Here is a 27,912-nt window from a genome sequence, read left to right on the forward strand (position 1 = left end):
ACGCTACATACGTACGTTTGCAAGACGCTACCCTGGATATTCTCATATAAAATATTATCTCACGTGCAAATCTTTTTCACATCTATAATATTATATACACAGCATAATTATGTGTGAAATTAAAATTCATTTTCTTGGTCTGTATGTACCAGTTTCGGTGGTGCCAAGTAATTTCGCGCGTTAGTTAAACCAGTTTATATGGATGCCATAATTAATTCTATTCTCTTCCTTATCAACCGATTCGACTGGATGGTTAGATTCAAGGGCTTTATACATCGGCGACCAGTTAGCGACGTGCTCGTTTCGATAAGTTGCCGCTGCACTTGAAAACAGTATACAGTATACAGTACTTCGCTATAGCTGAGCACGCACTCGCAGTCAGTTAAATCGGTTTGGCAGCAGCACACTTGCTCCCCATTTTGATTTTAAAGTTTCCGGACAACGCAATGGCATCCACTCCTGTTCTTGCGTACTGGGATATTCGCGGGGTGAGTAGAAAGTTTGTACAGGGCGTTGTAATGTTCTGCTTATTGGGTGGTGCTTACAGTTTGCAGAAAAAGCATTGTTTATGTACTTGTTTTGTCGCACCTCGGTACGATACCATGCAAAACTGTTCTTGAAATTTAGCTGGCGAACCCGATTCGAATGCTGCTGGAGCACGTGGGAGTCAAGTATGAATTCAAGGTTTGGGACCACGAACCCGAAACCGGTAAAAATGCGTAATACTACGGCACATTATCTGAAACGTGGAACCAGGAAGACGTCTCTTACCGGCTTTAAAATTCCTCCGGCTTGCTTACACACTTGAATAATTATTACCGTCATCAAAGCATTATCTCAGTTCTACCTTCTCAGATCGAATCTTTATCCTCATATATATGTTTTGATTGTGAAACTATCTTGCCGCCGATGTCAACATTACTGGTTTTGCAGGATGGTTTGCTCAGAAGGACAAGCTGGATATCAAATTCCCAAACGTAAGGAATGCTTTTAAAAACAGAGACTTTCCGTTGCGTTACTAAGCACGTTACTACTACAGGTCTGGGGTAACAATTTCTTGACAGTTTTGTGTAGCACTATTTTAAATCTGTTGAACGTAACGCCCATTCAAGGCAGTATTGAGATAGCTTGTTGCAAGAAATGCTTCCAGTTAATTGTTACTTGTAAAGTTGTACTACAATTATTTCGGCTATTGAGTTGTCCTTCAAACTTTGGGTCTCGTTTTTGTGTTTCTTTAAAACCTAGTTCTGATACTTTTTTAAAATATTTACCGCTGTTAATTTATTAATTTCCGCATCCGATAATTGTATTCTTCGGGTTTTAGTTGCCGTATTACATCGAAGGAGACAAAAAGTTCAGCCAGTCTGGCGCGATTATTAAATATTTAGCCCGCAAGCATGGGCTTGGTAAGTCATTTGGGCTAACATTTGCTGTTTCCCCGGCATACCTACAAACGTGCTTGCTTGTGCGATTGCTTGATTTTGTGGTTTGTGTGTTTTAGTTGCGAAAAATGAGGATGATTTGATCCAACAGGATATCGTGGATGGTTTACTGCAAGATTTCCGTAACCTTTGGTCATGGCTGGTATATGTTTCTAGCAATGATCTGGTAAGCGCTCACATAATTACCTCATTGCAGACTGGCAGTAGGTGTACACATTGTGCAGTAGCTGCAAATTTATAATTACAGTTAGGTAAAAGTAGTTGAACGTTTCTGAACAGGGTTTTTTAGTATTGATGTAATGTTAAACTGGTACATTCCGTAAAGAAATATAGTTTGAAAAGTTCAACAGAAATTAGGAAAGTTTAGGATTTTCGATGCTATCATAATATTTCCTCTATTTTAAAATCTGAAGAGAAGAATAACTCTAACAATTTTCCTTTTCTGCAGTTAGGAAACTGACAAGCCCAGATATCATGCTCGTGTCGATCCGGTGATGAAGCAGCTGGACGAGATGTTGGACAAACAAAAGTTTCTTGTCGGAGATTATCTCACTTATAACGATTTCATCTTCTTCGAGGTTAGCAACAAGCTTCACTTAAGGTTATTTCATGTGGTCGAAAACTGAGTGTTAGCCATTCAAGCCAGAGCGTAAACTTCTGATACCCTCGTTTTGAACAGATTCTGGATATCAACACCAAGCTCTTCCCGGACTTCTTGCAGCAATTTCCTAATCTGCAGAAATACCATGATCGCATCCAGGTTAGCAACGCTGCCCCGTTGATTAAGCACTGCTGTACTGTTCACGCCATATTATCGCGTCATGTGATTTTTTACCTGTCTGCAGCATTTGAAAGGTGTCCAGGAATATCTGCAGTCCGATCGTAATCCAAAAAAGATCAATGGATTCGTTGCCAAATGGGGAGGATAAACGGTTGCTGGTGGATTTAGCGTTTTTATGCGTGCTTAACTGCATTATTTCACACGTGCAGTTATATTGTCCTAACGCACTGATTACGGACATATTGTATGCAGCACCACGTGAAATGCTTAATTTTTGATATTGTCTTGTCTTCCGCATAGTCGGTACTTGGAATTGTCAGTAGCTATAAGAAAGTACAGTAGCAATCACTAACTGTTATTTCTTTACAAGACTGATAGACGACATATTCCGTAAGTTTTTCGTTTTATCCGACGTACTCACAGTGCTGGATAGTGGATATTAATTTTGTGTTATTAAGTCATATTATTCAACATTCGTTCAGTTTGTACGCTGTAAACCACCTCCGCGCCAATAACCAGCAATGGTTCATAAAAAATGATATCAAATATACTTTTCAAGCGCTATATTGTTCCATTGTTCCATGTACGGACCAACAATTTTCCAGTACAGTACGGCTACTTACGTAATTATTGCATAGATTTCTATTTTCTATATATACCGTAGTACATTTTTAAGTGATTTGATTCGGCATCGGTATAAGTACATGCTTAATTCATGTGCAGTCTCAATACGATCGCGAGCATTTCTTTCATCAGACTTGAGTAATTCTGATCTCTAAAATGAGGCATCATAAGTACTGGAGCGCGTTCACCGTAGTCTAAAAATTTGATGAAATAACACAGAAATGAGAAGCATATGCCATATTTTCCGAGCAATGCTTACAGATTTGGCGGTACTAATTATTTTTATCTTTGTATAAGAGCGGGGTTCAGCCCGGTGTATCGGGTAACTGGTAAAAACTGCGCCGTTGGGGAGTATGTTGTCTCTTTGAAAGCTTTCTTTATAATCCGAATAATTTGTAGAGTTGACCTTTACATTCTTGACAAAAATCCTTCACTTCAGCACTTGGTGCTGAACGATTACGGAACTAATTATAATGTAATCTGAACGCGTGCTATAAAAAAGTAAAGGGCACGGAGCCCGCAAGCAAGGCTTATCTAGCTACGAGTACTTCATTTGCTGATGCAGACCTGTCGCACGTTCGACTTAACAATAAGCTTTATTGCATTGATATTGGTGTATTTACTGCAACAACATTTGGGCTGGGTAGCTTCTCACCGCTTAGCGATGCAAAGCAGAAGATCTGTAGATGCATGTTACTTTAATATTCAGACATTTTCATTTACGGCAATTTTCCGTAAACATGTTTTGCTGGAAAAACGTAGTATATGGATACTGATGTTGGCAGACCAGGGTATAAATGGTTTGCAAAAAGCGAACGGGATATAGCTGTAGAAGTACATAATTTGAGTAACGTAACCGCTCCTGTGAATCGAGATTCTGCCATAATGCGCAGCTGGTTTTTTAATTTTCACAAGAAAGCCCAAAGTGCTTATGAACCACTAGCGCAGGCGCAGTCCGTGAGTCGTGGAAATATGAGGTGGGAAAATTTTCAGCGGATCTTTATAGGCCTTCGCGTGCGTAGATTCATGAGCTTGCATCCAATAAGTGTCCTCTATACTTTGTCACTTCATAATGTAATTAATTAACAATGCTAGAGACGTCCGCATTACCCGCAAAAACATGTACTGATGCAGCGTCACATCGGCCCATTATTTCATAGTACGGTATTTAAAATCAAGAGCGTTTACGACTGGTTTGATGGTATCCATGCTGACCATGCATGCCCAAACCTAAGCCAAAAATCTGTGTATTAGTTATGTACAGTTATATGATATACAATAATATTACGTAAACAGCGTTTGCGTATTTGTACAGCATTGCCGTACTCGAATTACGCACACAGATTTCTTAAAGAAAAGGGGAATGTCGCAAACAAATTGCGCTCTTTTCTCGACAGTGTACTTGAACGACCACAATACATATTACTCAGTAGTCGCACGGCCAACCACGTCATTGTGGTGGTAAGCGTTACCGGGACCTGTCTGTTCACGTTTATCAATATTTAAACATTAATTTGTTAATATCCATAATCTTTCGGTCCTATATATAACCTGATGACATCCTTTTCGTACGAACTGCATATGACATTCGTGCAGCATCCTTCGACGTTTTATAGCTGGTAGCTGTCATTCCGTGCACGTTAGATGTCCCTTTCGATATACGTTTGCCGATAACAGCAAATTACCTTTTGAACGAAGAGAATAGAGATCAGCTTAAGTTGTATGAATTTTGACCAGAACGTGCAGTATCGGTGTGTAAGCAGTTGTCTGTATGACTCGAATTTTACGATGATTGTGCCTTTTCCGGCACGCCTAATTGTTTATATCTGTAGCTAATGAGAAATTACTGCAATGCACGGCAACAATTAACTGCTCCAGCAAGGTTCATGTGTATTCTAATCATACAATTGCAAGGCATCCAAGCAAAATACCTCCTATACCTGCAAGCGCGCTGTCATAAGCTGGACACAACAGCAAATCAGCCTGATTGCAAGCCGAACCCATAAGCGTTTCCTGTATCATCTCTTGCATGATTATCTGGATAAGTCGCGTAAATGGATTTGCGTCGATGCATCACTCCCGTATTATATGAAAAGACTCACGTTGGCATCTCCGACAGTGACTTATAGCGCTGGTTGTAGACAGTGGATAAATCGTCGTTAATGTACCACTTATCCTCCTAAAAATCCTCCAGCAATTTCGGGTTTCAGGCGACTTGGACCTCTTTGCTGCATATGTATATTAAGTATTTTTCTATTGCATTATCCGACTTGATTTGACACGAAACAATGGGAATACCGGAACTACATCGCTATATTCAGTTTCATCTACTGAGCATACACGATTTTTGACTTGTGCTTCTTTTAAATCCTGACTTAGATATCGTGCCACCATGACCTTACATATCATGCTGAAAGCATGCCATCGAGCTGTATTCGTATTCTCTTTTTTAACGCCATTAATTGCCGCGGTGCATCCGTCATCGTCGGATGTGCCGTTATCACTGCTTATCGCTTTATCTCCCGAGCCCCAAAAATCCAATGATTTGTCGCTAATCAATGAAAATTCACAGCGACGGTATGGCGGACGGCTCATTTCTAGCGACACGATAATACCTTATTCCGCGATCCAGGAGGATGAATCGGGCGAAGACAAGGAAGGAGTCAGCCAAGGTGCATCGGCGACTTATCCGCACATGGAAACAATAAACCGAGAAAGCAGTCCGGTGCTGCAGGTGTACAGCGGACAGCTACCGGCTTTGGGCGACACTGGACAAAGGTTACGCGAGTTGTCGATGCCGGTTGGTAAACGAGCTATGGAAATAAGCCTAGAGTTAAGCCCGATTGCCGAAAATGCGGGAACTCCAGATGCTCCAGAAGGTAGCGAAGGCATAGTGCACACGTTTGCGCTGTCTCGGTGGTCAGCAACTCTGCCCAAAGGTCACGCTAGCAAGCGCAACCCGGAGCCAGTTATGAATGAAGACGGCAATACAGAATCAGGATTGACGCTATCCATAACCAGCCCACTAGAGGTTCTGCGAGAGAAGATTCGGATTGACAATCAGAAGTTTAAACTAAAACAGCTGAGTCGCAAAAATAAATCCAACGCGAGATTTTTGAAAGATCTTGGGAGATGATTGTAAATAATACAACTTTTTTTTGCAGCAACCATCTCATCAGATGCAATCATTTTTTCGACGAGCAATTTTCATGTATATGTCGAATATTGAGTCTATAACTTCTCTGGGTGATGTTTTTGAAAAATATTGATGATGCTTACATCTCTGTTTTGGCGTGTTTAGTTTTCTTGTTTCAATCGGCAGTTTAGCGCTTTTATGAAAGATCGATAAGTAATAAAATAATAAATAACAAGTGTTCTCGAAAATTTTGTCACTTCAGCTCTTGTCTGCCAGATAAGCACGTATAAGTCTACGACCACTGATACAAAATTGTGGCAGAATATTACTGACCAAATCATAGTATAATGGTTCATGAGTCCAGATCAAGTGCCACTTCACGGCACCGTCGACTCTGCGTCCAGCTGATAAATGACAAACTAAACACGCTGTTTCCCATTGCAGAAAACGTAAACGCATAATGTGAAGTTGGTGTTAATTTCTTGACTTTTTCAGTTTCTGGTTTCTTCATCATTTATGAAGCTTGCATAATAAGGCTAACACTTAATTGCTGCCTTTTTTAAGCATTCACAAGAATCATTGAATAATAAGTTGTTAATAAAATATTACCATACACGACTTTACCACGAATTTGTCTGCATTTACAGTCAGTAACGCCCTTAGCCTGGAAATACATCAGGTGAACTTTACAATTGGTAAGATTCCCTGCTCATACCCGCCAAGCGCCATAATTATCTAACCGGTAATTATTTTTTCAAAGAGCAAAGATGACCCAAAGGGTATAGATTACTGAATTACAGATACATGCTGCATACGGTATTTATATTATGTTTGTACTGCCGCACATGGGTTCTGAATTAGCGATCAAGCACATATTTATAGGACGACCTCGGGACGAACATTTCGCTGGTAGAAAACAACCAATTCTCACAAAAGAGTATGATCACGGCGCAAAATCGTAACATTTTCTCATTAATACGAAATGTGAATGCTATCCAGGTGCAAATGAAATCCTCTAAATTTAATCACATGGACAGCAGGATTGATGTTTCGTGTGTCTGTAAACAGCCTCATGTAAACAAGCAACTGTCCCGTATTAAATCCATTCGGCGACATTTACGGCTAGTGAGTCAAACAAATCTGTGTTTCCTGATAATACTCGTACTTATTAAAGCGCACACCTCCGGAATTTTTGTGATCTTTATTTTCCCACTTTCACTCAAAATTTATACCCGAAACGTTTAGAGAACAAATTTATTTTATCGGTTCGATTTTGCGACTCGCTCCAGCTCATCCTTTTTTTTGATCGCGTATGAATTAGACGATCCCTAGAAGAGCGAAAAGACAACCATGTTAACATGTTCAACAAGAAAAATGTTGCAACAAGAAACATAAGGTTACAATTAAAATTAACTGGCTAACCTTAGCGGCATTGATCAATTCATCAGCCAAACATTCAGCAATGGTTTTGATGTTGCGGAACGCTGATTCTCGCGCGCCAGTGCATAGAAGCCAAATCGCTTGATTGACTCGCCGCAATGGTGATACATCCACTGCCTGAAAGTTAGACAGAATTAGCTTACCATGTGGTATTAGTACAAGAACATTTGAACAAAACTGATTAATAATACTACATTTAAATACCGAATTTTAAGAAGTGTAAAAACCAGGAACACCAAAACCAGACAAACAGCTACAATACACATTAAACCCTGACAGATTAATTTTTAAACTGTTCCAGATAGCGCATCACCTGATCGCATTCACATCTAACAAAGTTCGAAACTCAAATAAGAAGTGCGCGTAAAAAATTAATAGCCTCTCAACACCTATTCGACAAAGGCGATCTAGGTCTAAATTAAAATTTCAAGCAGCTTACGTATCTTGCGATCATCAAAAGCACAGACGTAATTGGAACCACACCATTCTCTTAAAGTCATCAATGGTTAAAAAAGATGTATGATTTAATTATGAGGCGTGTGATCCAAAACAAATGTAATGCGTACGTATTAAACTAATAAGGTCCGTGACCACTACTGCATCACCCAGACTCCTACCAACGAAAAAATCACAAAAAAATTCACATCTCTGTTCTCGAATGAACGATGTGCTGAACGTGCATTCGCACAAATCCCCAGAGAAACTTCCACTGCGCCTCTGATAATTTTAAAAAATATAAAAGCACACACAAACAGCAGAACAAACTACTGCCAGCGACATACTTGCACTTTACAGCAAAACCGGTAAAGTTACAAATGTGACCGTCAGTGCCTAATACCGCGAATTATTTTGAAGGACGGGTCAGCCTCTCCCAAAGCCGAGCTATCATTAATAAAAGCGTTCCCAAGAGCATTCGTTCGAAGTGCAAACAGGAAACTATCTGATGAATTTCACGTTTTGTTGACGATGACTACACTACACCCTCGTCTCTCTGATGACATTATTACAAAACTGCTAATAAAGCTGAACGAGACAATCACCACCGGATCTGATCTATTATATTCGGGAACATGAAACCGCATTTTTAAGAACTACAGTCACTACAGTTATTGTTTTAAATCTACAGTTAATGATTTAAGCGATACGTAAAAAAACGAAATAAACAACAAAAGATACTACATACGAGCTTGAGTAAAATGCGCTGGGCATGAAGCAGAGATTACTGAAAACATCGAACTCAGGACCGTTTAAAAAGTTACAGGTGAGATACGTACCTGACGACGAACTGTACCGGCACGACCGATACGCGTACTGTCTTCTCGGGGTCCGGCATTGATGACAGCATTCACTAAAACTTGCAGAGGGTTCTCCCCAGACAACAGATAAATGATCTCCAGTGTGTGCTTAACGATGCGCACCGCCATCAGCTTCTTTCCGTTGTTCCGCCCGTGCATCATCAGCGAGTTAGTCAAACGCTCCACGATGGGACACTGCGCTTTGCGGAATCGCTTCGCCGCGAACCGCCCCGCTGAGTGCGGTAAAAATTTGGCATGTTTGCCGCTGACGGCGATGTAATCCTATTAAGACATAGCGGCTTGTAAACGAAATATCCGGAAAAATCGGAATGTATACCCTTCAACTCACCGTAAGAGCTATATCCGAAATGGCCACATCCGATGTGGACCACTTTCCGAAGAGCTTCACTTCGCCAGTGGGTTCGCCGCCGCTGATCGCTCCGCCGCCGATGTCCTCCACGGCCTCTCCGTCGCCTTCATTCTGATTATCATTATCCCAGTTGTCAGACATTCTGTAACAATACAGCAATCAGTTTATCTTCTCAAGTGTACCGTGTTATTTTTGATCGAAAATCCGCAGATTTGTGGAGGTCCCTATAGTTCTACCATTCACGAAGCAAGTCAATCGGTGCAAACGATCGGAACCCAGCCTCAAACCCGAAGTATCGTTCGCATTGAATAATTTCCAACTCACCTTAGAGCATCAAGAGGAACAATCAATAAAACTAATAAAGTTGATAATGTTCAAACGAAGAAAAATGCCAAATTCCACCGCAAAATTCCTCGGTTCGTGATAGCGTGCAGTCCGCCGTGCACCGATTTCTATCGTGGATGGAGATGTGACTCCAATTCAGTTTTGCGGAGCCGTAGAGGTGCAGGCATATTATACTCGGCCTTTAGCTATTTGAGGGTATGACTTCTATCAGCCAATCAAAATTAGAAATATGCTGCACTCAGAAAGCGCGAGTACAACGTACGTACGTACAACTTCCACATGCGCGAGCGCGCATTCAATGAGATACGTGATTTTTTAAAAATTTTTAAAAGGGTTTTCTTTTCTTTACGAATCAGTTTTCCATTGTTCAGATTATATTTTGCATGAATATCCGAGCGATTTAATTTGCTTTTTATTGGCAGTACAGCAGACATCTTCGAATCTCGAAGTGAAATTTATTGTTTGCTGCGTCCTGTGTCGAGTCGACTTGAACAAGAAATTACCATGTCGACCAATGTGCTGTGGGTTGGAGATCTCGATCCTTTAATGGATGATTTATTTCTGCGCCGAGCTCTAGCGCAGTTTGCGGATCATGTCCTCAGTATCAAAATTATCAAGAACAAACAAACTGGAGCTTCCCAAGGATATGGCTTTATAGGTACATGCTACTCTGCGTAAACAACCTGGTGACAGTGACATAGCTGGACTGGGAGATCTTATTTTAATTTGCCGTACCTTTCCGTTGTCCACATTGCTGACTGCACAACAAACTTTGGCAGTGAGGTGTTAGTGTGCGTCGTAATCGTGTTGCAGACAGGAAGCTGTAAATTTTTACTTTGAATTTTTTGTGGTTATTTGCAGAATTCAGAGACGACGGAAGTGCTCTAAAGACGTTGCATTCCTTAAACGGCAAACCCATGCCCGGGACAGCACCTGTAAAAACGGCTTACTATGAAGCGTGTTTTTCGCAGTTCGAAAGGTTTTTTAGGTTTAATTTTTTTAAGATGTTTATTTTTCAGCCGAAACGATGGAAGTTGAACATGGCTCATCAAGGCAGAGATAATCCTCTGCTACCAGACTTCGCCATTTTCATTGGAGATCTGGAATACAGCGTAGACGATCTGCAGTTATTTAATTTTTTCAGTGCTAGATTTTCATCAGTGAAGTCAGCCAGAGGTTAGTTAGACTTCCTTTGGCTTGTGGCCGCTTCTTTAATTTTTTCGTGACACTGTCATAACCTTCCTTCAGTAATATTTATGCCTTGTCATGGCTTGTGCAGTTCCAGTGCCTCTTTTTGGATCCTCGCATTGATTTAGAACAGGGAGTTTTTACTGGAGAATTTTTTGTTTTTAGTGGTTGTGGATGAGCATGGCGACAGTCGTGGTTATGGCTTCGTTAGGTTCGCTGATGAGAACGATCAGCAGCGAGCGCTGACCGAAATGCAGGGTGTCATCATCGGCACCAAGCCCATCCGCGTCAGTATTGCCGCGCCGAAAAAGTACGCAATGGTTATTGTTTCTCCGATATTGGTGATGGTTTTTGTCGCAGATAAACGCTTTGGTTGTGGGCTTCTGGCTTGTTTTGTGCTTGTACTGTGCACCTTTCCTTGTAAGACAGTGTGAAGCAAAGTTTTTGCAACCAGTCGATGAGTTGGAATGGAGTTGGGGTGAATAGGTGTGCTCCCCCTGGTTTGGTTTCTGATTGGGTTCGGTAAAATCCTTGCCAGTATTACTCTGTTTTCTGCCTTTTGTATAATTCATTTTCACTTTGCAGTAAAATGGGCCAGACTCCGGAGCAGCAACAACAAATGACCTCGGAGCAGTTGACTAATTACTACGCGTCCTATCTCCAGTATCATTCCTACTATCAACAGTGGCAGCAGCAGATGAACGTCAACTATGAACAGTATTACAAACAGTACTATCCTGGTTACTATGGAGCGCAGATGCCGGCCATGCCCGGAGTACCACCAGCAGCAGTTGCTGGATTTTCCTCTGTCACAGATGCCAGCATGCGGCCAGCGGCGCCCACGCAACACGCACCTGTCCCTGCTGAAGATGCTCTTATACGTAAGATATTTACGTAATGTTTCTCCGTGAGATCCGTAATAATAAGTAACAGAAATTTTAAAGAGATTCAAAGTTTTGGCAGTAAATGCAGATCGAATGTTCAGACTTGGACGTTGGTTGATTTAGGCGCTACTTATATGTTTAGTCGTGCAATTTGGTAAATCTACGGTAACTTCGACAGTTTTTTAACAGAGTGCGTGCCACTGCATTCATATTGCGTTAATATAGTAAGTTGTGAAAACTTGTAATAGGTACTTGAAGTATCAGTAATCAAGCTGTTGTTTTCAGCGCACGATCAGAAAAAGATTGACACATCGATGAATAGCGCAAGGAGGTTTATTGAGAAAAGCAAGGTGAGCTTATGCTGCTTCGACGTTGTCCGTTCTGGTTACTTTTTAAGTGGAAAAATCATTTTATTATAGGAGTTTGATCGCACTTACGATGAAGTATGGTGGAAATATCCGGCAGCCACATCGTTGTATGACTGAGGAGGATAACAAGTTTTGCTGCTCCTGATTAACATTGCAGCCGGTAAAGGCGTTTTTTTGTTGTGAATCTTGTGATAGAATGACGCATTGTTTTGAGCTATCTTTACCGTTTTGCGCTTCTGGTTTCGTTCTCGACACTAATGTTGATAATACTGGATATTATCCCGATGAAATCTAATCAATTTTAAATACCCACATTGCGGGTTGTTTTACACGCTCGCTGTAGTTTACAAAAATATGCCCAGTAGTAATGAACGTACAAATTTACAGTGAAATTCGAAAGGAAATTTTCCTATGCAGTATTTATTTTTGCAGTACGTATTCTGGCACGACTTCGTACAGAGCAAAGAAAAATGAAAAACCAGTTTCTGAGAGGAACTGAATGAACCGGAAGCCATTGATACAGAAACCACAGAAATAATTATCCAGAAAGAACAGTAAACACTGTTTACTAAACACGTTGCAAATCAGCGTTACTCGTCATCATCTCGTCAAAAATCTGTCACTTTTACGTGCGAATGTCGCAAAATTTATCGTACACGTAACCGGCAGTAAGATATCCTACTGCAGCTCCACATGCAATTCCCGCACCTCCAGCATGGATGACTCCCAGTGGTCCCGGGACCATTTCGCGTGCGGCCATCTTCGCGGTAATTATTCCTGCTAAATGCTAATCCACCACCGAATCCTCCGAAGAGTATTCCATCTGCCTGCGCTTTGATCTCGGATTGTTCGGAAAACTTGGCATTCACGACACCCATAACGATGCCACCCACGTACCCTACAGCTGCACCGGCGACACCTCCGAGTCGGACCACAGCTGGATTCGCCAGCATTTTCATGGTTAATATTTTCTGCTGAAGATCCAATACTGAAAAAAACGGTGTACAAGAACAGACGGTTGTCTTTAATCAGTTTAACGAATCTGCATTCTGCATCGATCGCAGCGAGATGATGCAATAATTAAGGTGATGTCGATGGCAAATTTTTGTCTGTACTCTGTATACAAAAGGTGTACTTAGATCTAGGAGTGTAGAGTAACACTTTTCCAATTCCTCAAACCAGGCATTTCCATTCCAGTAATATTATGGGAGCTCGCTTAATTGTTAAATTGTTCCCTCACGCGCGAACTGGGACCGTTTTTTCCATTTAACCTTGCTGATTTCTTTTTTGCGGCGCTGTCCATTCCAGTTAAGCCGATTAAAGTATATGTATCGAGGCATACTCGTAGTCAGAGAAATTCATATCGTCCGGGCTTCTGTCAATCCTACCGGTGCCAGGAGTGAATGGTGCGATGGTTTCGAATGCGGCCTTCATATGACCTCGCATTAGTATTTCCGGTTCGAATGTTTGTTGCCGTTCCCATGTCTAGCCCGCAAGCACATGCGGTGACCGTTGCGATAACAAAGAGCCGCCTATTCTACGCCCCTCTGTTTTTAACACCGTTCTCTGACCACATCCACCCCGTTTGTCTCACATCTAGTAAAACTATATGACCATTAGGCGCTCCGTTTTCACCGCGAAATCCCAACCCAAAAATCGGCTAATAATTTTTGAAGAAATCTGAAATACTTTAAAAGGAGAGAATTTAGCCGTGCACACAGCCAAACTCGTTCCCTAACCCCGTGCGCGCAGCTAGCCTGCTTTGAAGTGTATAGGACATGTTTTGTTTTAAAAGCAACCATGCTGTGGTTTCCAGTACATGCGTTTATTTAAGTTCAACTTTATTCACAATCACAGAGTTATATAAGTTTTCGCCGACTAACGAGATGAAAAACCCATACAATACGGTTGTAATAAAACAAATGCTGATATAAAAATAAAATTAAATCCCGCCACATTGCACGATTTTTGCATGCAGTAGCTAGGCACATCAGCTGCATAATGCGATACCAATAAAAAGTATCAAATACATATATAGATATAATATATAGGTATAATGAAGCTGAACATAGAATGTAACCGGCTGCAAGATATTCAGAACGATTCTTTGAAAAACCGGAAATCGTACTGACTGCTGTAGCGGCGAAGATCTCTACTCAGCGGATGTGGCCCACAGTAGAATACCGACACATGACCGCGACGGTTGTCAGCCACGTTTTTAAAAACCTGAAATATTTTACATTGTGGCGTTTAAACAAATTACGAACAAATATTTACATTTATGATCAGATACACTTTTCTCTAACTAACAATATTCGCAAACTACATATTTTCAAACAATGTTTTCAGTATTAAACTGTAACCTGGTACAGTATTTATGCAACCATGATACGAGTATATAGACTTCAGCACCGTTTAGTTACCGTGTTCCAGTCTGGACGACCATGCTTCGCTCGTGCAGCGATTCCGGTAATCAAATCCCGATTATGCTTTTTGTAAAACGTTTCCAAAGCCGACATCAGAGCAAAGGCATGCAGATCATCCATTTTTGTGCAAGAAGTCAAATAAATCTGTATATTCAGGAATTGGTGAAACCGCTCCTCTTTATACTGCTCGGCATCCAATCCCTCCAGCAATTCCATAAACCACTCCAAATTCCGCTGGTTTTTAACCACCCAGATAAAATCAACCTTAAAATTAGTCGCTGGTTGTAACCCACAACCAAAACTCACCACTTTAACTGTGAGTATACACAATACAAAACACTATGAGTATAAAAGTAACACTCTCTACATTTTAAATTCTAATGCAAAAAACTAGAAAGGGAAAAAATATGTTTCTACTTCTGCTGTTGCAGTACCTCGTTTCTCAACTTTTCTGCTTTCAACCATCTATATTTTCCTTAAAGCATGTACGACAGCCTTGATTAAGAACAGCAGAACATTATGCTTTTACATAAAAAATTTTCAGTCATCCAGCAAACCTTTTGCAGTTTTGTGGTGTTTCCCAATGAAATCGGTTCGTGTGACTGAATAACGTTGTGCGATAGGGCATTGCGATGACGAATAACTATGCTCTGAAGTATAGATGAAAAAGGGGTGACCCCGATGCCGGCACAAATGAGCATAGCATGTTGAGCTTGGAAGATCTTTCCGGATGGTGTCCCGTAGGGACCTTTAATGTGGACCTTGAAAACAGCCAACTTCCTTTTATTACAAGTCTCTTTCTCGTAAGATCGCAACAATTTAGATTGTATCAGCTTAACGTTAACTGTATAATAATGCATTTTACCACGGTACTGATCGGTTTGACGAGAATTTGACCGGCTTCCGATAGACGCTTTTTATAGAAGATAGACACTCGAGCACGCCGACTGGAGCGGTTAACAACAGATTGCCGCAAAGAATTAGTCGAAGGTTTATGACTGATGGCAAACGTAGATGAATCACGTAAATGGGCGGCAAAGTAATTGTATAATCGCCGAGTCCAATCTCCAGCCGTCCGTATGTGCAAAGTCAGGAAATCTATATTATGGATGTCAAGATTAATGCAAAACCGTTGACCTCGAATATTGCTGCAATAACAATCTGCGGAAAGCGCATATGCTTATACATATTCAACCCAGCACTTACTTTTCTCTTCCGGACAACTGCTAATAGTAAACGGATGCCACTCAAACCATGCGAGAGCGGGTATTTTGATCTGAATATAGTCACCGGGATTGTAAACAAAATGTGCTGGACGATCCACGGTAAGCTGGGTCACCTGTAAAAAATCTCTAATTGTAATTAACAGAAAGGGCAAGACGGCTGTGATTTATCGTTGAAAAACCTAATGTGGACTTACACCGGATGGCCACTGGACGACTTTCCTTATCATCACCTTATATCCCGATTTGCGGTGAATCATCCAGCTGGCGTATGCCTTTTCGACTATGTACATCGTTCCCGGAACAATTATGAATTGCCAAAATTTATGATGGAACGTGTGCAGCAAGAGTGCAATATAGAAGGTGACGTATCCGGAAAGATGGGTATAAAAAAAGACCTGGCATAAAAAGATGGGTATTGCAAACTATCTTTGTGGAGTTAACATTAACAAGTTTAACCCAACGGAAAAAAAGCAACACCCATCATATGCATAACTCAACAAATGTTAAACCAACAAAATTTCTGGTTGCACAAATTTTTCCTCTCGTTTCTACTGATTGCATTTCGAGATTATTTTTGAATGATAGACTTGTTGCAAATCGTTCGGCATTTTAAGGAAACAACGTAGTATTTACGACAAAATACTGCAGCGGTCTGTTTACCTCGAAATGGCCAGTTCTTCTCACGCAGGGTAATGATCCAGTGAAAATAAGCAAGGTGGCGGCGAAACTGAACCAGCCAGAAATGATATCCAGCGTAGGCGATAAGATTGTGCTCGTATTAGTTTCACCGGCACTGGAATAGTTCAGCGAGGCTAATCCACATAACTTAACACAGCCTAAAAAGGAGTAGAGCACCAGTAAAAGCGCGAAGTGCTGATGAAACTGTAATTATGAGACTACGCAAATCTGTTAACAACAAACAACGGAACTAACCGTATGTCGCAAAATGCATGATGATGTGACAGAATATTGCGACAACCAGAACATAACCATTGACTTTATGGATATACACCATCGAGTCCACTGGAACGAAACGGCCAACCGATGTACTACGCACAAAGGTCATGCTTTCTTTCAGCATAAACACAACGGCCAGGGTTGATGTCCAGTTGATGGCATTGCCAAATCCCTTTGCTGTTAGGTAATAATAAACGCAAGGAGATCCGTAATACTCATCTGAAATATTTTCGAAGTCTATTTTACAACTTTTAAACAGGAAAGCTGGTTGGTGGTAATAGAAATTTACACTTTCGGTATCCAGCAGATACGGCTCCGTACGTGAAAAAAGCGACGACAGATACCAAAAACAGCCATCCCCAGACAAATTCGCATGGATGACGGTGCATATAAGAACATGACAATAACGGAAAATGCCTCTTTTTTAAAGGGCCCGAAACTTCAAAATCCGGTATTCGTGGTGGGCGCAAAAAGCGCGAAATTCTTCAAAGATAAATTGATTTTACAGAAGCCTTATACACGACCGATGTGAATGGTAAGCGCAATGGACACTTCACTCACGACACTTGCAGACTGTCCAGTAGTTCCGGTGAGCTGTCCAGAAATGCACGGAACTCGTCGAAGGATACCACATCATCCATATCCTTGTCGATGGCATCGAAGAGCGTTCTGGTAAGATACTCCACCTGTTGCGTGCTCAACGACAGCGAATTGCCGGCAATAGAGCGTGTCAGAATGGCATTAAATTCTTCTTGATCAATGGAACCGTTTCCTTCAAATTATAAGCTTAGGTGTGCTACCCGGCTGAAAACTAATGTGTGTACTGTTCTGCTAAATAATTTAAACGTCGAAAACATGATTTACATGTGGAAACCAGATCGGCTGTATAACAATGCGGTCACGGAGAAGCTGTAAATCCGTCATTCGCTAATAAATTAAGATTTATGTCTACAGATATTTTTTAACTCCACCAATTATCGCTTGCTTTATTAGTAAATCGTAATTCAATACAAGTTAAGGTGGAGGAGGTTTTTTGAATCATGCACTTACCATTTGCATCGTAGATATCGAACAATAACTTAAACTTCCGACACAAACAAGCGCTGGCCAAATCGGTCAATCTAGATGTCAATTCATGCGGCAGCAAGTAACCATGACCTTCACTATCCAGGATGCAAAAAAAGCGATCAGCATAAAACTCCTGTAAAGTGTTCTCGAATAATAATCAGGATAGCAATTTCTGCTTCTTCGTTTTACAGTAAATCAGTAAATTTTGGTAACCGAATGTAAGTCAAAGAAACGTGCTCACCTGCTCAATTCCCAGCAGATTCTTAAAGACAGGAAGCGAAACAGGATCATGCGGCAGCAAACCTTGATTTACGATCCGCTGATTTACTGAACGCACGTATTCCAAATCAACATCGGCGGATCTGGTTAGATTTCGAATTTTACTGACTGTATCAATGCTTTACGGCTAAATGCTACCTGTGTGGTCGATAGCTTTTTCGGCGCGTGCCCTTTCCCGAAGTAGATCCGCAGCGGCACATTTGCCCGTGTTTACTGTTTCCCAATCCTTCGCTAGATATATCACCACTTCCTGCATCTCCTGGCCCAGTTGGTGGATATGGCTCCAAAACCAGAATGCTGGTATCTTCCAATACTGACGCGGACATTTTTTAATTTCAACGGTGAGAACTAAGAAGTCGGTCGAAATAGTAAAATGTTTGTTATAGATTTAGAATTAAACTACAATAAACAGTTGGATACAGATTGGGCATGCCTTCGCATAATGAAATTATCAACTTAAGAACAACAAGATTAATGATCCATCCATGATAATGATTTTGATCCATCCGTCAGCGTGATGAAGTGACCAGAATTAGGATACTAGTAAATACTTCGAATGTAAAATGCCAGAACAGCTGACATGACTTCGTTGTTTGCATATACATTTTCTCCTCCTATGCATCGGATGCATTTTGCATGTACAATACGTTAGTAGGAGTAGTGTTTAATAACATATTTTTACGTTCGGCTTATTTGTCGTCAAACTCGAATCAGTTGCTGGACCTAGTAGTAGTTGGTAACTTGGTATGTTTATTTCTAATACAGCACTCATCTTGCTCCACAGTAGCGATAGTATTTGTACGAACGATAAGACCACCCAGTTATGATTCATCACTCCATCGCGATATGAATTGTCCACTTTACCGGCTAGTTTCCTTTCTCATGAATTTCTAGAATTCAGTCTTGTACTCAGCTTGCTACAGCTTGCACCATTCACACAGTTTGTACTTGATCAATTTTGCCCTAAACCTTGCTCCGTTTCTTGAACGCCGTTGTCATTAAACATGCCTTGAGTTACGTTGTTGTGTTTGACCGCTTGGGACGAACCTGTGTCATCCCAATCGGAGCCACCTGTGTAATTGCATTACATCAGTAAGAGCGTCCTCGGCCAGCATCGTTGCCGGCCGTGCCACCTTTCATCCCAACAGTCGCATAATCGTGGTAAAGGCTGATCGCCATGAATTTGATATTGCCAGATTCGCAATGAAAACTTATATCAGAAATGTTGAAAGAGCGACACAAGACGACAGAAGAAATATCTCATAAGTCAACTTATTTTCAAACGTGTCCGAACTTGGCGTAGCAGGGCTGTAGTCTCTGTTCTGCAGAGACGGACAAGTTCTGCTGCTGATGCAGCATCCCGTCAGCAAAAACTTAAGATGTGTTTTGTTCCTGTTATGATGCAATGTCACGCTGCTCTGTTCTCGCCAGTGATGGCGCCAGATAAATTGTACAGTACAATTTGTACTTAATTAAAATACCGCCACCCGGTTCCTTGCTACTCGTATTTAAATAAACGCAGTGTCATTTGCGAATTGACCACAGGTATTTCGGATGTGGTTTTGACGTTTTGCACGCTCGCTATAGTCTGCGAAAACCGAACGTCCACATGTACTTACTCTTACTGTAAGAGTCTTACACTAAAGTTGACTAAACTATTTTGTAAATACAATGAATTCAATGTCACTGTGAACAGGGACGTGAATGGGAATTTAGGTAACAGCTGGAACGCCTTATTCAGCATTCATCTATACCCGATTCTGCAACTATACCGGAGACAGTCAAGAGAAATCTGCTGCTTTCGAGAGAAACAGAACGAAATTTAGAATCGGAAGCCGCTTACAGCTTACTGGCTTAACCAGAATAGGGAGAATACTACAGAAATAATCACCAAAAGATGTGGAGTGTAAACCCACAGTAAGTTACTTGATTCCATCTTGTCGAAAATCTGCCACTTTGACCCCGCGACTGTCGCAAAATTTATCGTACACGTAACCGGCAGTAACATATCCTACTGCGGCTCCACACGCAATTCCCCAGCTTCCAGCATTGATGATCCCGAATGGTCCCGGGACCATTTCGCGTGCGGCCACCTTTGCGGTAATAATGCCTGCTAATCCACCACCGATACCTCCGAAGAGTATTCCATCTCCCTGCGCTAAATCCTTGGATTTTTCGGAAAATCTGGCATCCACAACGCCCATGACGATCCCACATACACATCCGACAGCTGCACCCATGACACCTCCCAATCGGACCACGGCTGGGTTCGCCACTGCATTCATGGTTACAGTACTGCTTTCTGTTCGAGTTGAAATAACGAAAACAATAAGACATAAGTCACAGAAACAATACAGACCGCAGATGATTCTTGAACAAAGGGAATTAAAGCTCAGTTATTTACTTCTAGTTAATATGAGGTTCTCGAAGATCCACTGTTCCATTCAAAATTAATTTCAAAGTCCTACAGTACAGTACTCTTCTAGAGCGTTTGCGACTGTTCTTCACAGCAACCGCCTCAGCGCGTGATGCAGCTTACGGTATGTTTTCGAATGAAATATTCGTTGCAAATTGTTCGGCTTTCTAAGGAAACAACACCCTATTTACGACAAAATACGCAGCGGTCTGTTTACATCGAAATGGCCAGTTCTTCTCACGCAACGTAATGATCCAGTTAATATAAGCAAGGTGCCGGCGAAAATGAACCAACCAGAAACGATATCCATCGTAGGCGACAAGATTGTGCTCGTACTTGTTTCACCGGCAATTGAATAGTTCAACGAGGCTAATCCACGCAACTTAACACAGCCCAAAAAGGAATAGAGCACCAGTCAAAGCCCGAAGTTTTATGAAACTGTAATTATTAGACTACGCACATCTGTTAACAACACACAACGGAACTAACCGTATGCTGCGAAATGCATGATGATGTGGCTCATAGCCGCGGCAACCAGAATATAACCATTGACTTTATGGATATACACCATCGAGTCCACTGGAACGAACACCAGTAAAAACGCGAAGTTTTTATGAAACTGTAATTATCAGACCACGCAAATCTGTTAACAACAAACAACGGCACTATAGCCGTATGTCGCGAAATACATGATGATGTCACCGAATGTTGCGACAACCAGAACATAACCATTGACTTTATGGATATACACCACTTGAGTCCACTGGAACGAGCCGGCCTACCGATGTACTGTACTACGCACAAAGGTCATGCTTTCTTTCAGCACAAATACAACGGCCAGGGTTGATGTCCAGTTGATGGCATTGCCGAATCCCTTTGCTGTTAGGTAATAATAAATGCAAGGAGATCCGTAATAATCATCTGAAATATTTTTGAAGTCTGTTTTACAATGTTTAAACAGGAAAAGCTGGTTGGTGGTAATAGAAATTTATACAGTCGGTATCCAGCAGCCACGGCTCCCTACGTGAAAAACGCGACGACAGATACCAAAAACAGCCATCCCCAGACAAATTCGCATGGATGCCGGTGCATATACAACATGACAATAACGAAAAATGCATCTTTTTTAAAGGACCCGAAACTTCAAAATCCGGTATTCGTGGCGGGCGCAAAAAGCGCGAAATTCTTCGAAGATAAATTGATTTTACAGAAACCTTATAAACGACCGATATTAATGGTAAAGGCACGACACTTGTAGACTGTCCAGTAGTTCCGGTGAGCTGTCCAGAAATGCACGGAACTCGTCGAAGGATACCACATCATCCATATCCTTGTCGATGGCATCGAAGAGCGTTCTGGTAAGGTGCTCCACCTGTTGAGTGCTCAACGACAGCGAATTGCCGGCAATAGAGCATGTGAGAACGGCACTAAATTCTCCTTGATCAATGGAGCCGTTTCCTTAAAAAAACCGCGGTTAAACAGGCTATCCCACAGGGAAACAAATGCAATGTACTAAGTAATTTGTATTGTGATTGTCCTTTCCATACTCTTTATTCGATGTAATCTGTTCTTTATATATTCTTTTTTTAAAATACCAAAAAAAATCCATGTGTAAAGTAGAGGAGAGCAAGCGGTCTTTTTACCTTATTGTTGCTTCCGTTGCACGAGTTTTGTTTACAAAACTTTGAAAAAAGAATAGGTTATGCGTGCCTTTTCCCCTAATTTGTAATAGGGGTTTTTTGCCGCATAACAGCAAACGGAACTCAATAAAGGTTGAGATATATATATTGATATGCTACCGTACATAATATAAATGTCGAAAACAGGATTTACATGTGGGAATCAGATCGGCTGTATAACAAGCCGGTCACGGAGAAGCAGTGAATCCGTCATTCGCTTATAAATTGTGATTTCTATTTACATTTACCATTTTACTCCACCAATTATTGCCTGCTGTTTTCGTAATTCAAACTGCAATAGAAGTTACGGTGGAGGGTTTTTTTTAATCATGCACTTACCATTTGCATCATAGATATGAACAATAACTTAAACTTCCGAGTTCCGACACAAACAAGCGCTGGCTAAATCGGTCAATTCGTGCGGCAGCAAGTAACCATGATCTCCATTCTCCACTATCCAGGATGCAAAAAAATCGATCAGCATATAAATCCTGTATAGATGCTCTTGAGTAATATTGAAAATAAACAGGATAGTAATTTCTCTTCTTCGGGTTACAGTAAATCTTGATAACCGTATGTAAAGTTAAAGAATAAAGCTCACCTGCTCAATTCCCTGCAGATTCTTAAAGACAGGAAGCGAAACAGGATCATGCGGCAGCAAACCTTGATTTACGATCCGCTGATTTACTGAACGCACGTATTCCAAATCAACATCGGCGGATCTGGTTAGATTTCGAATTTTACTGACTGTATCAATGCTTTACGGCTAAATGCTACCTGTGTGGTCGATAGCTTTTTCGGCGCGTGCCCTTTCCCGAAGTAGATCCGCAGCGGCACATTTGCCCGTGTTTACTGTTTCCCAATCCTTCGCTAGATATATCACCACTTCCTGCATCTCCTGGCCCAGTTGGTGGATATGGCTCCAAAACCAGAATGCTGGTATCTTCCAATACAGACGCGGACATTTTAAAATACAACGGTGAGAACTGAGAAGTCAGTCGAAATTCGAAATTTTTATTATCGGTTCAGGATTAAACTGAAATGAACAGTTAATAGATACACATTGGACAGGCCGTCCCATAATGAACTGCGCACAAGAACAGTAAGATTAACTGAAACGATCCTTCCGTCAGCTTGATGAAGTGACCACAAACAAGCATACTACCGTAGTAAATAACCGAAGCAGTACTGTTGTTGTTTATTTCTAGTACACTGTTCAGCACTCATCAGTCTCATCTCGATCCGCAGTACGGTAAGTACTTCTATTGCGGGGGCATTATTAATTTTACAGTGCATGCTCGTAATGCGAGTACCATAGTACTGTACTAGTAACTCCTCCCGGCTCCAAGCCTCCAACCGATTGAGCGACTTCTGAATGTTTTCGGCTAAACCAGAAGGTTATTCAATAATTTCAATCTACTTCCAAATATTTCTTTTCGAAAGTCAATGTCTCGATTAAGAATTCATTCCGGTTTATAGCGAAAAGACAACGTTCGAAAAACAACTGCAAAAAGGCAGAACTCTGCAAAACAGCCAGGGTGGCCAGACTTCTGACCACCCTGGCGCTGCTGCGGAAGCCGCTGAAATTCGAAAACTGGGAAAATATGAGAAGTTGAGGGATCGATACATTGTCCAGCCTTTTGCTTTCGAAACTATGGGATGCTGTGGACCAAGTACCAGTGGTTTTATTTCGGATTTGGCCAAACGTATTCGGGAGCAAACTGGAGAAAGCCGTGCGAAACAGTTTTTGTTGCAGCGTTGCAGTTTAGAAATACAACGGGGCAATGCTGCTTGTGTTCTTGGTACAGTTTAGTGCAGCCGCAATCTTGATAAACTGTTTTCGGTTTTCTAATTTACTGTGTATTTAAAGTTGACGATTTTGCTATTTCGGGATCAATTAATGGAGCAAGTTTGTTTTGTGACATTTACAGCATGCAGCCGAACAGCGAACTCTACTAAACATTAAGAACAATTTAACGAAAGATGGAACATACATACACACATAATACACGTTACATGTATCTGTCTTAAACCACAACACAGTTTAATACACAAGAGAATTATCCAACCCTATGTCATATGATACAAACTCCGGAGCTCCGGTACAGTTACAGATCAAGAAAAGGAAATGCAGTTAACGCTAAACCACTGGTTTCAAAAACAACAGAAACACCTCACCGATGAGAGAACTACACGTTCCGATCTTCCGGTTTCACATACTCCATGTCCAACTCTTTGAAGATATCCTCCTCACTGTCCACTTTGACGACATTATCCGCTTTGTCGCCACTACCTCGATGCCGGTACAGTCCGAACTCATTCAACAAGAATCCCTTGGCTTTGGCTTTGGAGCTAATCTCCTGCATGAAGACATCGTTGCCCGTCCAGTGCAACACAGCCGCAGCTTCCTGGCTCTCGGGATACATGCACAGCAGTAACATGTGCTGCTCACCATGCTTTTCCTCATCCGCCGCAGATTCGTCATCATCCTTTTTCGCTTTTTTGCGAGGACTGCTGCGTTCAGGTTTCTTCGGAGAATGGGCAGCCGGCAACTGGCAAATGCCTTTAACGCGATGGTTGCCTTCGGTCATGGTCTCTGGAAGAAAACCAGAATGCTTCAGCTTTTCGGTTAGTTCGTGCAGCAAATCCTTCGTTTTGTTTTCGGAAGCACTATGAGTGATGACAGCAACCAATTCCAGTACGGTAGCCTCATGACGGCGATAGGCGCCACACAGTGTCACTTTGAACCGACCATCCAAACCCTAAAAACAAAAAGATTTATTTACAGTTGTTAATTTATTTTAAAAACCGTAGAAGAAAGGTGATGAAATCCTTTCTGCAAAAACATTTGGAAACTTTAGCATGGCCAGAATTCTCAAAATATACTGAGTAATATTCTGAGAAATACACTAATAAAATATCTTTCACAGCATTACTACTTCTATTGCATAAATTGCCATAGAAAATTTTTTGCCATATGTCCATGCAAACAAATATACAGCATTAAAAGTTTTAATGATATAAATTATATAATCTTGTAATATCTGTTCCCGTTTGTAACAGAAATCGGGACAAAGCGAATGCTTGCTGTATCCAAATACTGTTAAAAAGTAAAATCAAATCTGCAGTAATTTCAGCTAATTGCAAGTTTTAAAAAATGCAGTAGACAGGCATGACAAATCGCCAATTAAAGCTTACCTCTAGTTGCTGTTCCAGATACTTCTTGATTTTGTCCGCCTGCTGCTTGTTTATGGGAGACTCAATAGCGTCCAAGTTCTTCAGGGACTTCTGCAGCTGTTCGGGCAGAAGGTCCGGATGCTTCTTGAGATCCTCAATGCTTTTAATGCCCTGATCGTACAATTCTTTGGCCCGCGCATGGCCAATTCCGGGCACCCGTGCCAAATCCGCCAGTATCTTGGCTGTGTCGTCGTCGCGAGCCTCCTCCACTTTCTCCATCTTGCCCGTCTTCAGGAACTCATCAATCTTGCCTGCAATGCTTTCCCCAATTCCCGGCAGCTTCTGCGCTTCAGCACCGCTTTTGATGCGGGTTTTCTGTTCAGCCAGCGTCTGCGCTGCTTTACGGTACGCGAGGTATTTATACTGCTCGCCGCTGGCAACTTTCTCGTATTCAGCCAACTCCATCAGCAGCTCGCAGATGTCTGCGTTAGGATTATCGTCGGTGGTCTTGGATTCCTCGCGCTTGCGTTTGCCCATCTCAGCTGACTTGGTGTCCGCGTCCGGGCTGCTTTTCTTCCCTGGGGAAGCTTTCCGGGGGCTCGGACTTTTGGATTTGGACGAGCGCTTCGGAGGCATGATAGGTTGACTGCTAAATGTAGCAAATGGGGAATGGTAAACACAGGCAGCGAATTCCTAGTGCCAGATAACCTAAAATCTGATGAAAGAAATATCCCAATAAAAATAATACGTCCAAAATTAAAGGAAAACGTAAAACACAAAAAGTACAGCGAAAGTTCGGAAAAAAAAACAAAAACTGGCAAAAAGGCCAAAACGTTTTGATGTCAAAGTTGATTGCAAACAGTAAACTGCTGTTAAATTGCCAGTCTAGTTTTAGGCGAACTTTCACTTAAGGGAAGTGGGCCGGTACATAGTACCGAATTCGTGTACATGCACGGAAACTTTAACTTTCGCGCACTCCCAAACATATTTTTGTTTCGGTTTATGACGTTTTGTAGCCAGATGATTTGTACACACGGGCGTGAAAACCGTTTGTGCGCGCAACATCCGCTTCGGGAGTTAAGGCTATTAGGAAATCCCAAAAAGTTTAAATGCGTTCAGGTGTACCAAAAGTCTCATTATAGACCGATCTCTCTCAAATTTTGCACGTAAATGCGCATGTCCATGAAGATCGTTTTTACACCGATCCAGACCTCCATGATTTTTTTCAAATTTTAAAATGAATTTTAAAATTTTTAAAATTCATTTTAAAATTTGAAAAACATGCTAGAACAGTGGATCGGTGTAAAAACGTTTTTCGTGGTTATGTGCATTACGTGCAAAATGAGGAGATCGGTCCATAATGAGACTTTTGGTACACCTGAACGCATTTAAACTTTTGAATTCTGTAACAGCCATAACTCCCGAACCGGATGTTGCGCGCAAACGGTTTTCACGCCCGTGTACAAATCTTCACAAAACGTCATAAACCAAACAAAAAATGTTTGGGAGTGCTAAAGTTTTCGTGCATGTACACGAATTCGGTACCATGTACCGGCCCACTTCCCTTAACAAAGCAATGAGCGGAAATTTCCCAGTGCTTGATTCAAGGACTGTCGTTGCGGGCCTTGCAGAACGTATGCGGTCTCCTTTAGTACTTCTACACGAACAGCTAGCGCGATAATTTACAGGTTACTTTGAATTCGGTGATTTTTTAAATTCGATATATTGAAGTTAGTAGAAAAACTATCGGGTATATAGATTTCTCGAAGAAAATCTTGCCAAAATACTCACTATATATCATCGACAACCAAATTGAAATAAACGGCCGAAGCAGGGAATAGTCCAAATTAGCCGAAACTGGCGCTGTTCCCAGGGTGGAAGGTACGTCATGTTGGAGTTCATTATTCCACAATAGATCTGCTGGCGATGGCGTAGACTGACCTTTGTCCGCGTCTCGCTTGTTTTTCGACGGATCTTTTCCCGACAGTGCGGCGATCCAACGGGAATGGTCCGAGCGTTCGAATCTTTATTAAATTTCATGCGGAGTATAGTAAGTATACTGACTGTTTTATGATGCTCGGCAAATCAGTGACATTAAAACACAGGTTCGTTCGGTCCAAATATACTCGTACATGCATAAATAATACGGCATTGCAGAACAAAACTTACACATCTGTAAACTGTATGTATGCATACAAATTAATGATACAATAACTATTGGTACTTGTAAGTAGCACTTACATTAGTGACGGTCAAGTTGTAAACATGTTCCTTTTGTCTTTTTTTTTACTGCCAGGTGGATGATTCTAAATGTCCAGTGTCCATTCATCTGCTGACCATGAGTGCTACGAGTTAATGATTGAGAATTCCTGTATAGCAACAAAAAGTACAGTATATAGAAGCATAATTTTGTAAGTGGAGTGTTTTTTTTCATACCGATCATTTATTACGCCACATAATCATATCCTATGCAGTGCAAAAAAATCTTACAATGATATTGTCCTGTCACTACCGCTGTAATGTACTTGTACTTGTATATTGCTCGTATCTTATAAGTGTTATTAGGAGACTGTTTAATGTTTTTTATATCTTATTCAAAACCCATTCTCGAGTAAATTATCATTTTTACCAGCTGTAATCGGTTTGTAGGCCAAGTGTACTCAAACATAAAAGACGGCATAAGATCGTATTTCCTGCAGACCAACCATTTTAATTATTGGGGCATTACCGGCCGTATTCTTGCACTTCCGGTAAATTTGCACATCGGCGTCATGATACGATATCAAACAATGGACTTAATGCACACATCGC

General features: G+C 41.3%; 6 protein-coding genes and 1 long non-coding RNA gene across 9 annotated transcripts; 3 read left to right on the forward strand and 4 right to left on the reverse strand.

Moving 5' to 3' along the window:
* Positions 1-212: 212 nt before the first annotated feature.
* LOC129597984 (glutathione S-transferase Mu 3-like) lies at positions 213-2,769 on the forward strand. Its single transcript, XM_055495705.1, has 8 exons — positions 213-488; positions 628-709; positions 934-977; positions 1,325-1,406; positions 1,502-1,608; positions 1,895-2,020; positions 2,122-2,202; positions 2,288-2,769. The coding sequence occupies exons 1-8, from the start codon at positions 447-449 to the stop codon at positions 2,369-2,371; spliced, it is 648 nt and encodes a 215-aa protein (XP_055351680.1). The 5' UTR covers positions 213-446; the 3' UTR covers positions 2,372-2,769.
* A 2,100-nt stretch (positions 2,770-4,869) lies between these two features.
* Positions 4,870-6,181, forward strand: LOC129598003 (uncharacterized). Its single transcript, XM_055495734.1, has one exon. The coding sequence runs from the start codon at positions 5,240-5,242 to the stop codon at positions 5,981-5,983; it is 744 nt and encodes a 247-aa protein (XP_055351709.1). The 5' UTR covers positions 4,870-5,239; the 3' UTR covers positions 5,984-6,181.
* A 989-nt stretch (positions 6,182-7,170) lies between these two features.
* On the reverse strand, positions 7,171-9,562 carry LOC129597943 (uncharacterized). The gene is made up of 5 exons (XM_055495647.1): positions 9,413-9,562; positions 9,068-9,230; positions 8,698-9,000; positions 7,406-7,540; positions 7,171-7,311 (listed from the first exon to the last, which is right to left on the reverse strand). Exons 2-5 carry the CDS (start codon positions 9,227-9,229, stop codon positions 7,243-7,245), a joined length of 669 nt encoding a protein of 222 aa, XP_055351622.1. The 5' UTR covers position 9,230; positions 9,413-9,562; the 3' UTR covers positions 7,171-7,242.
* Positions 9,563-9,746: 184 nt separating this feature from the next.
* Positions 9,747-13,145, forward strand: LOC129597955 (tRNA selenocysteine 1-associated protein 1-like). Of its 3 annotated transcripts, XM_055495664.1 has the most exons (9): positions 9,747-10,091; positions 10,295-10,368; positions 10,453-10,609; positions 10,787-10,931; positions 11,051-11,143; positions 11,207-11,502; positions 11,791-11,855; positions 11,925-12,033; positions 12,306-13,145. In XM_055495664.1, the coding sequence occupies exons 1-8, from the start codon at positions 9,938-9,940 to the stop codon at positions 11,988-11,990; spliced, it is 1,050 nt and encodes a 349-aa protein (XP_055351639.1). In that variant the 5' UTR covers positions 9,747-9,937; the 3' UTR covers positions 11,991-12,033; positions 12,306-13,145. The 3 variants fall into 3 exon arrangements, with proteins under 3 accessions (XP_055351639.1, XP_055351637.1, XP_055351640.1); XM_055495662.1 differs by lacking the exon at positions 12,306-13,145 and having other exon boundaries at positions 11,925-12,281; XM_055495665.1 differs by lacking the exons at positions 11,051-11,143; positions 12,306-13,145 and having other exon boundaries at positions 11,925-12,278.
* Positions 13,146-13,701: 556 nt separating this feature from the next.
* LOC129597961 (NADPH oxidase 5-like) lies at positions 13,702-19,183 on the reverse strand. The gene is made up of 13 exons (XM_055495673.1): positions 17,968-19,183; positions 17,792-17,912; positions 17,533-17,683; positions 17,044-17,254; positions 16,772-16,965; positions 16,459-16,701; positions 16,186-16,361; positions 15,720-15,920; positions 15,506-15,638; positions 15,165-15,397; positions 14,857-15,060; positions 14,297-14,563; positions 13,702-14,099 (listed from the first exon to the last, which is right to left on the reverse strand). The coding sequence occupies exons 1-13, from the start codon at positions 18,153-18,155 to the stop codon at positions 13,968-13,970; spliced, it is 2,454 nt and encodes an 817-aa protein (XP_055351648.1). The 5' UTR covers positions 18,156-19,183; the 3' UTR covers positions 13,702-13,967.
* A 1,974-nt stretch (positions 19,184-21,157) lies between these two features.
* Positions 21,158-22,376, reverse strand: LOC129598016 (uncharacterized). Its single transcript, XR_008691641.1, has 3 exons — positions 22,264-22,376; positions 21,493-21,703; positions 21,158-21,430 (listed from the first exon to the last, which is right to left on the reverse strand). It is a non-coding gene; the product is annotated as an uncharacterized LOC129598016 (long non-coding RNA).
* A 1,455-nt stretch (positions 22,377-23,831) lies between these two features.
* Positions 23,832-26,066, reverse strand: LOC129597963 (DNA polymerase beta-like). The gene is made up of 2 exons (XM_055495675.1): positions 25,123-26,066; positions 23,832-24,686 (listed from the first exon to the last, which is right to left on the reverse strand). The coding sequence occupies exons 1-2, from the start codon at positions 25,735-25,737 to the stop codon at positions 24,114-24,116; spliced, it is 1,188 nt and encodes a 395-aa protein (XP_055351650.1). The 5' UTR covers positions 25,738-26,066; the 3' UTR covers positions 23,832-24,113.
* Between the last annotated feature and the right edge of the window lie 1,846 nt (positions 26,067-27,912).

The sequence above is a fragment of the Paramacrobiotus metropolitanus genome, unplaced genomic scaffold (genome assembly GCF_019649055.1).
Source record: "Paramacrobiotus metropolitanus isolate TYO unplaced genomic scaffold, Prichtersi_v1.0 Parri_scaffold0000112, whole genome shotgun sequence".
In the NCBI taxonomy this organism is placed as follows: Eukaryota; Metazoa; Tardigrada; class Eutardigrada; order Parachela; family Macrobiotidae; genus Paramacrobiotus; species Paramacrobiotus metropolitanus.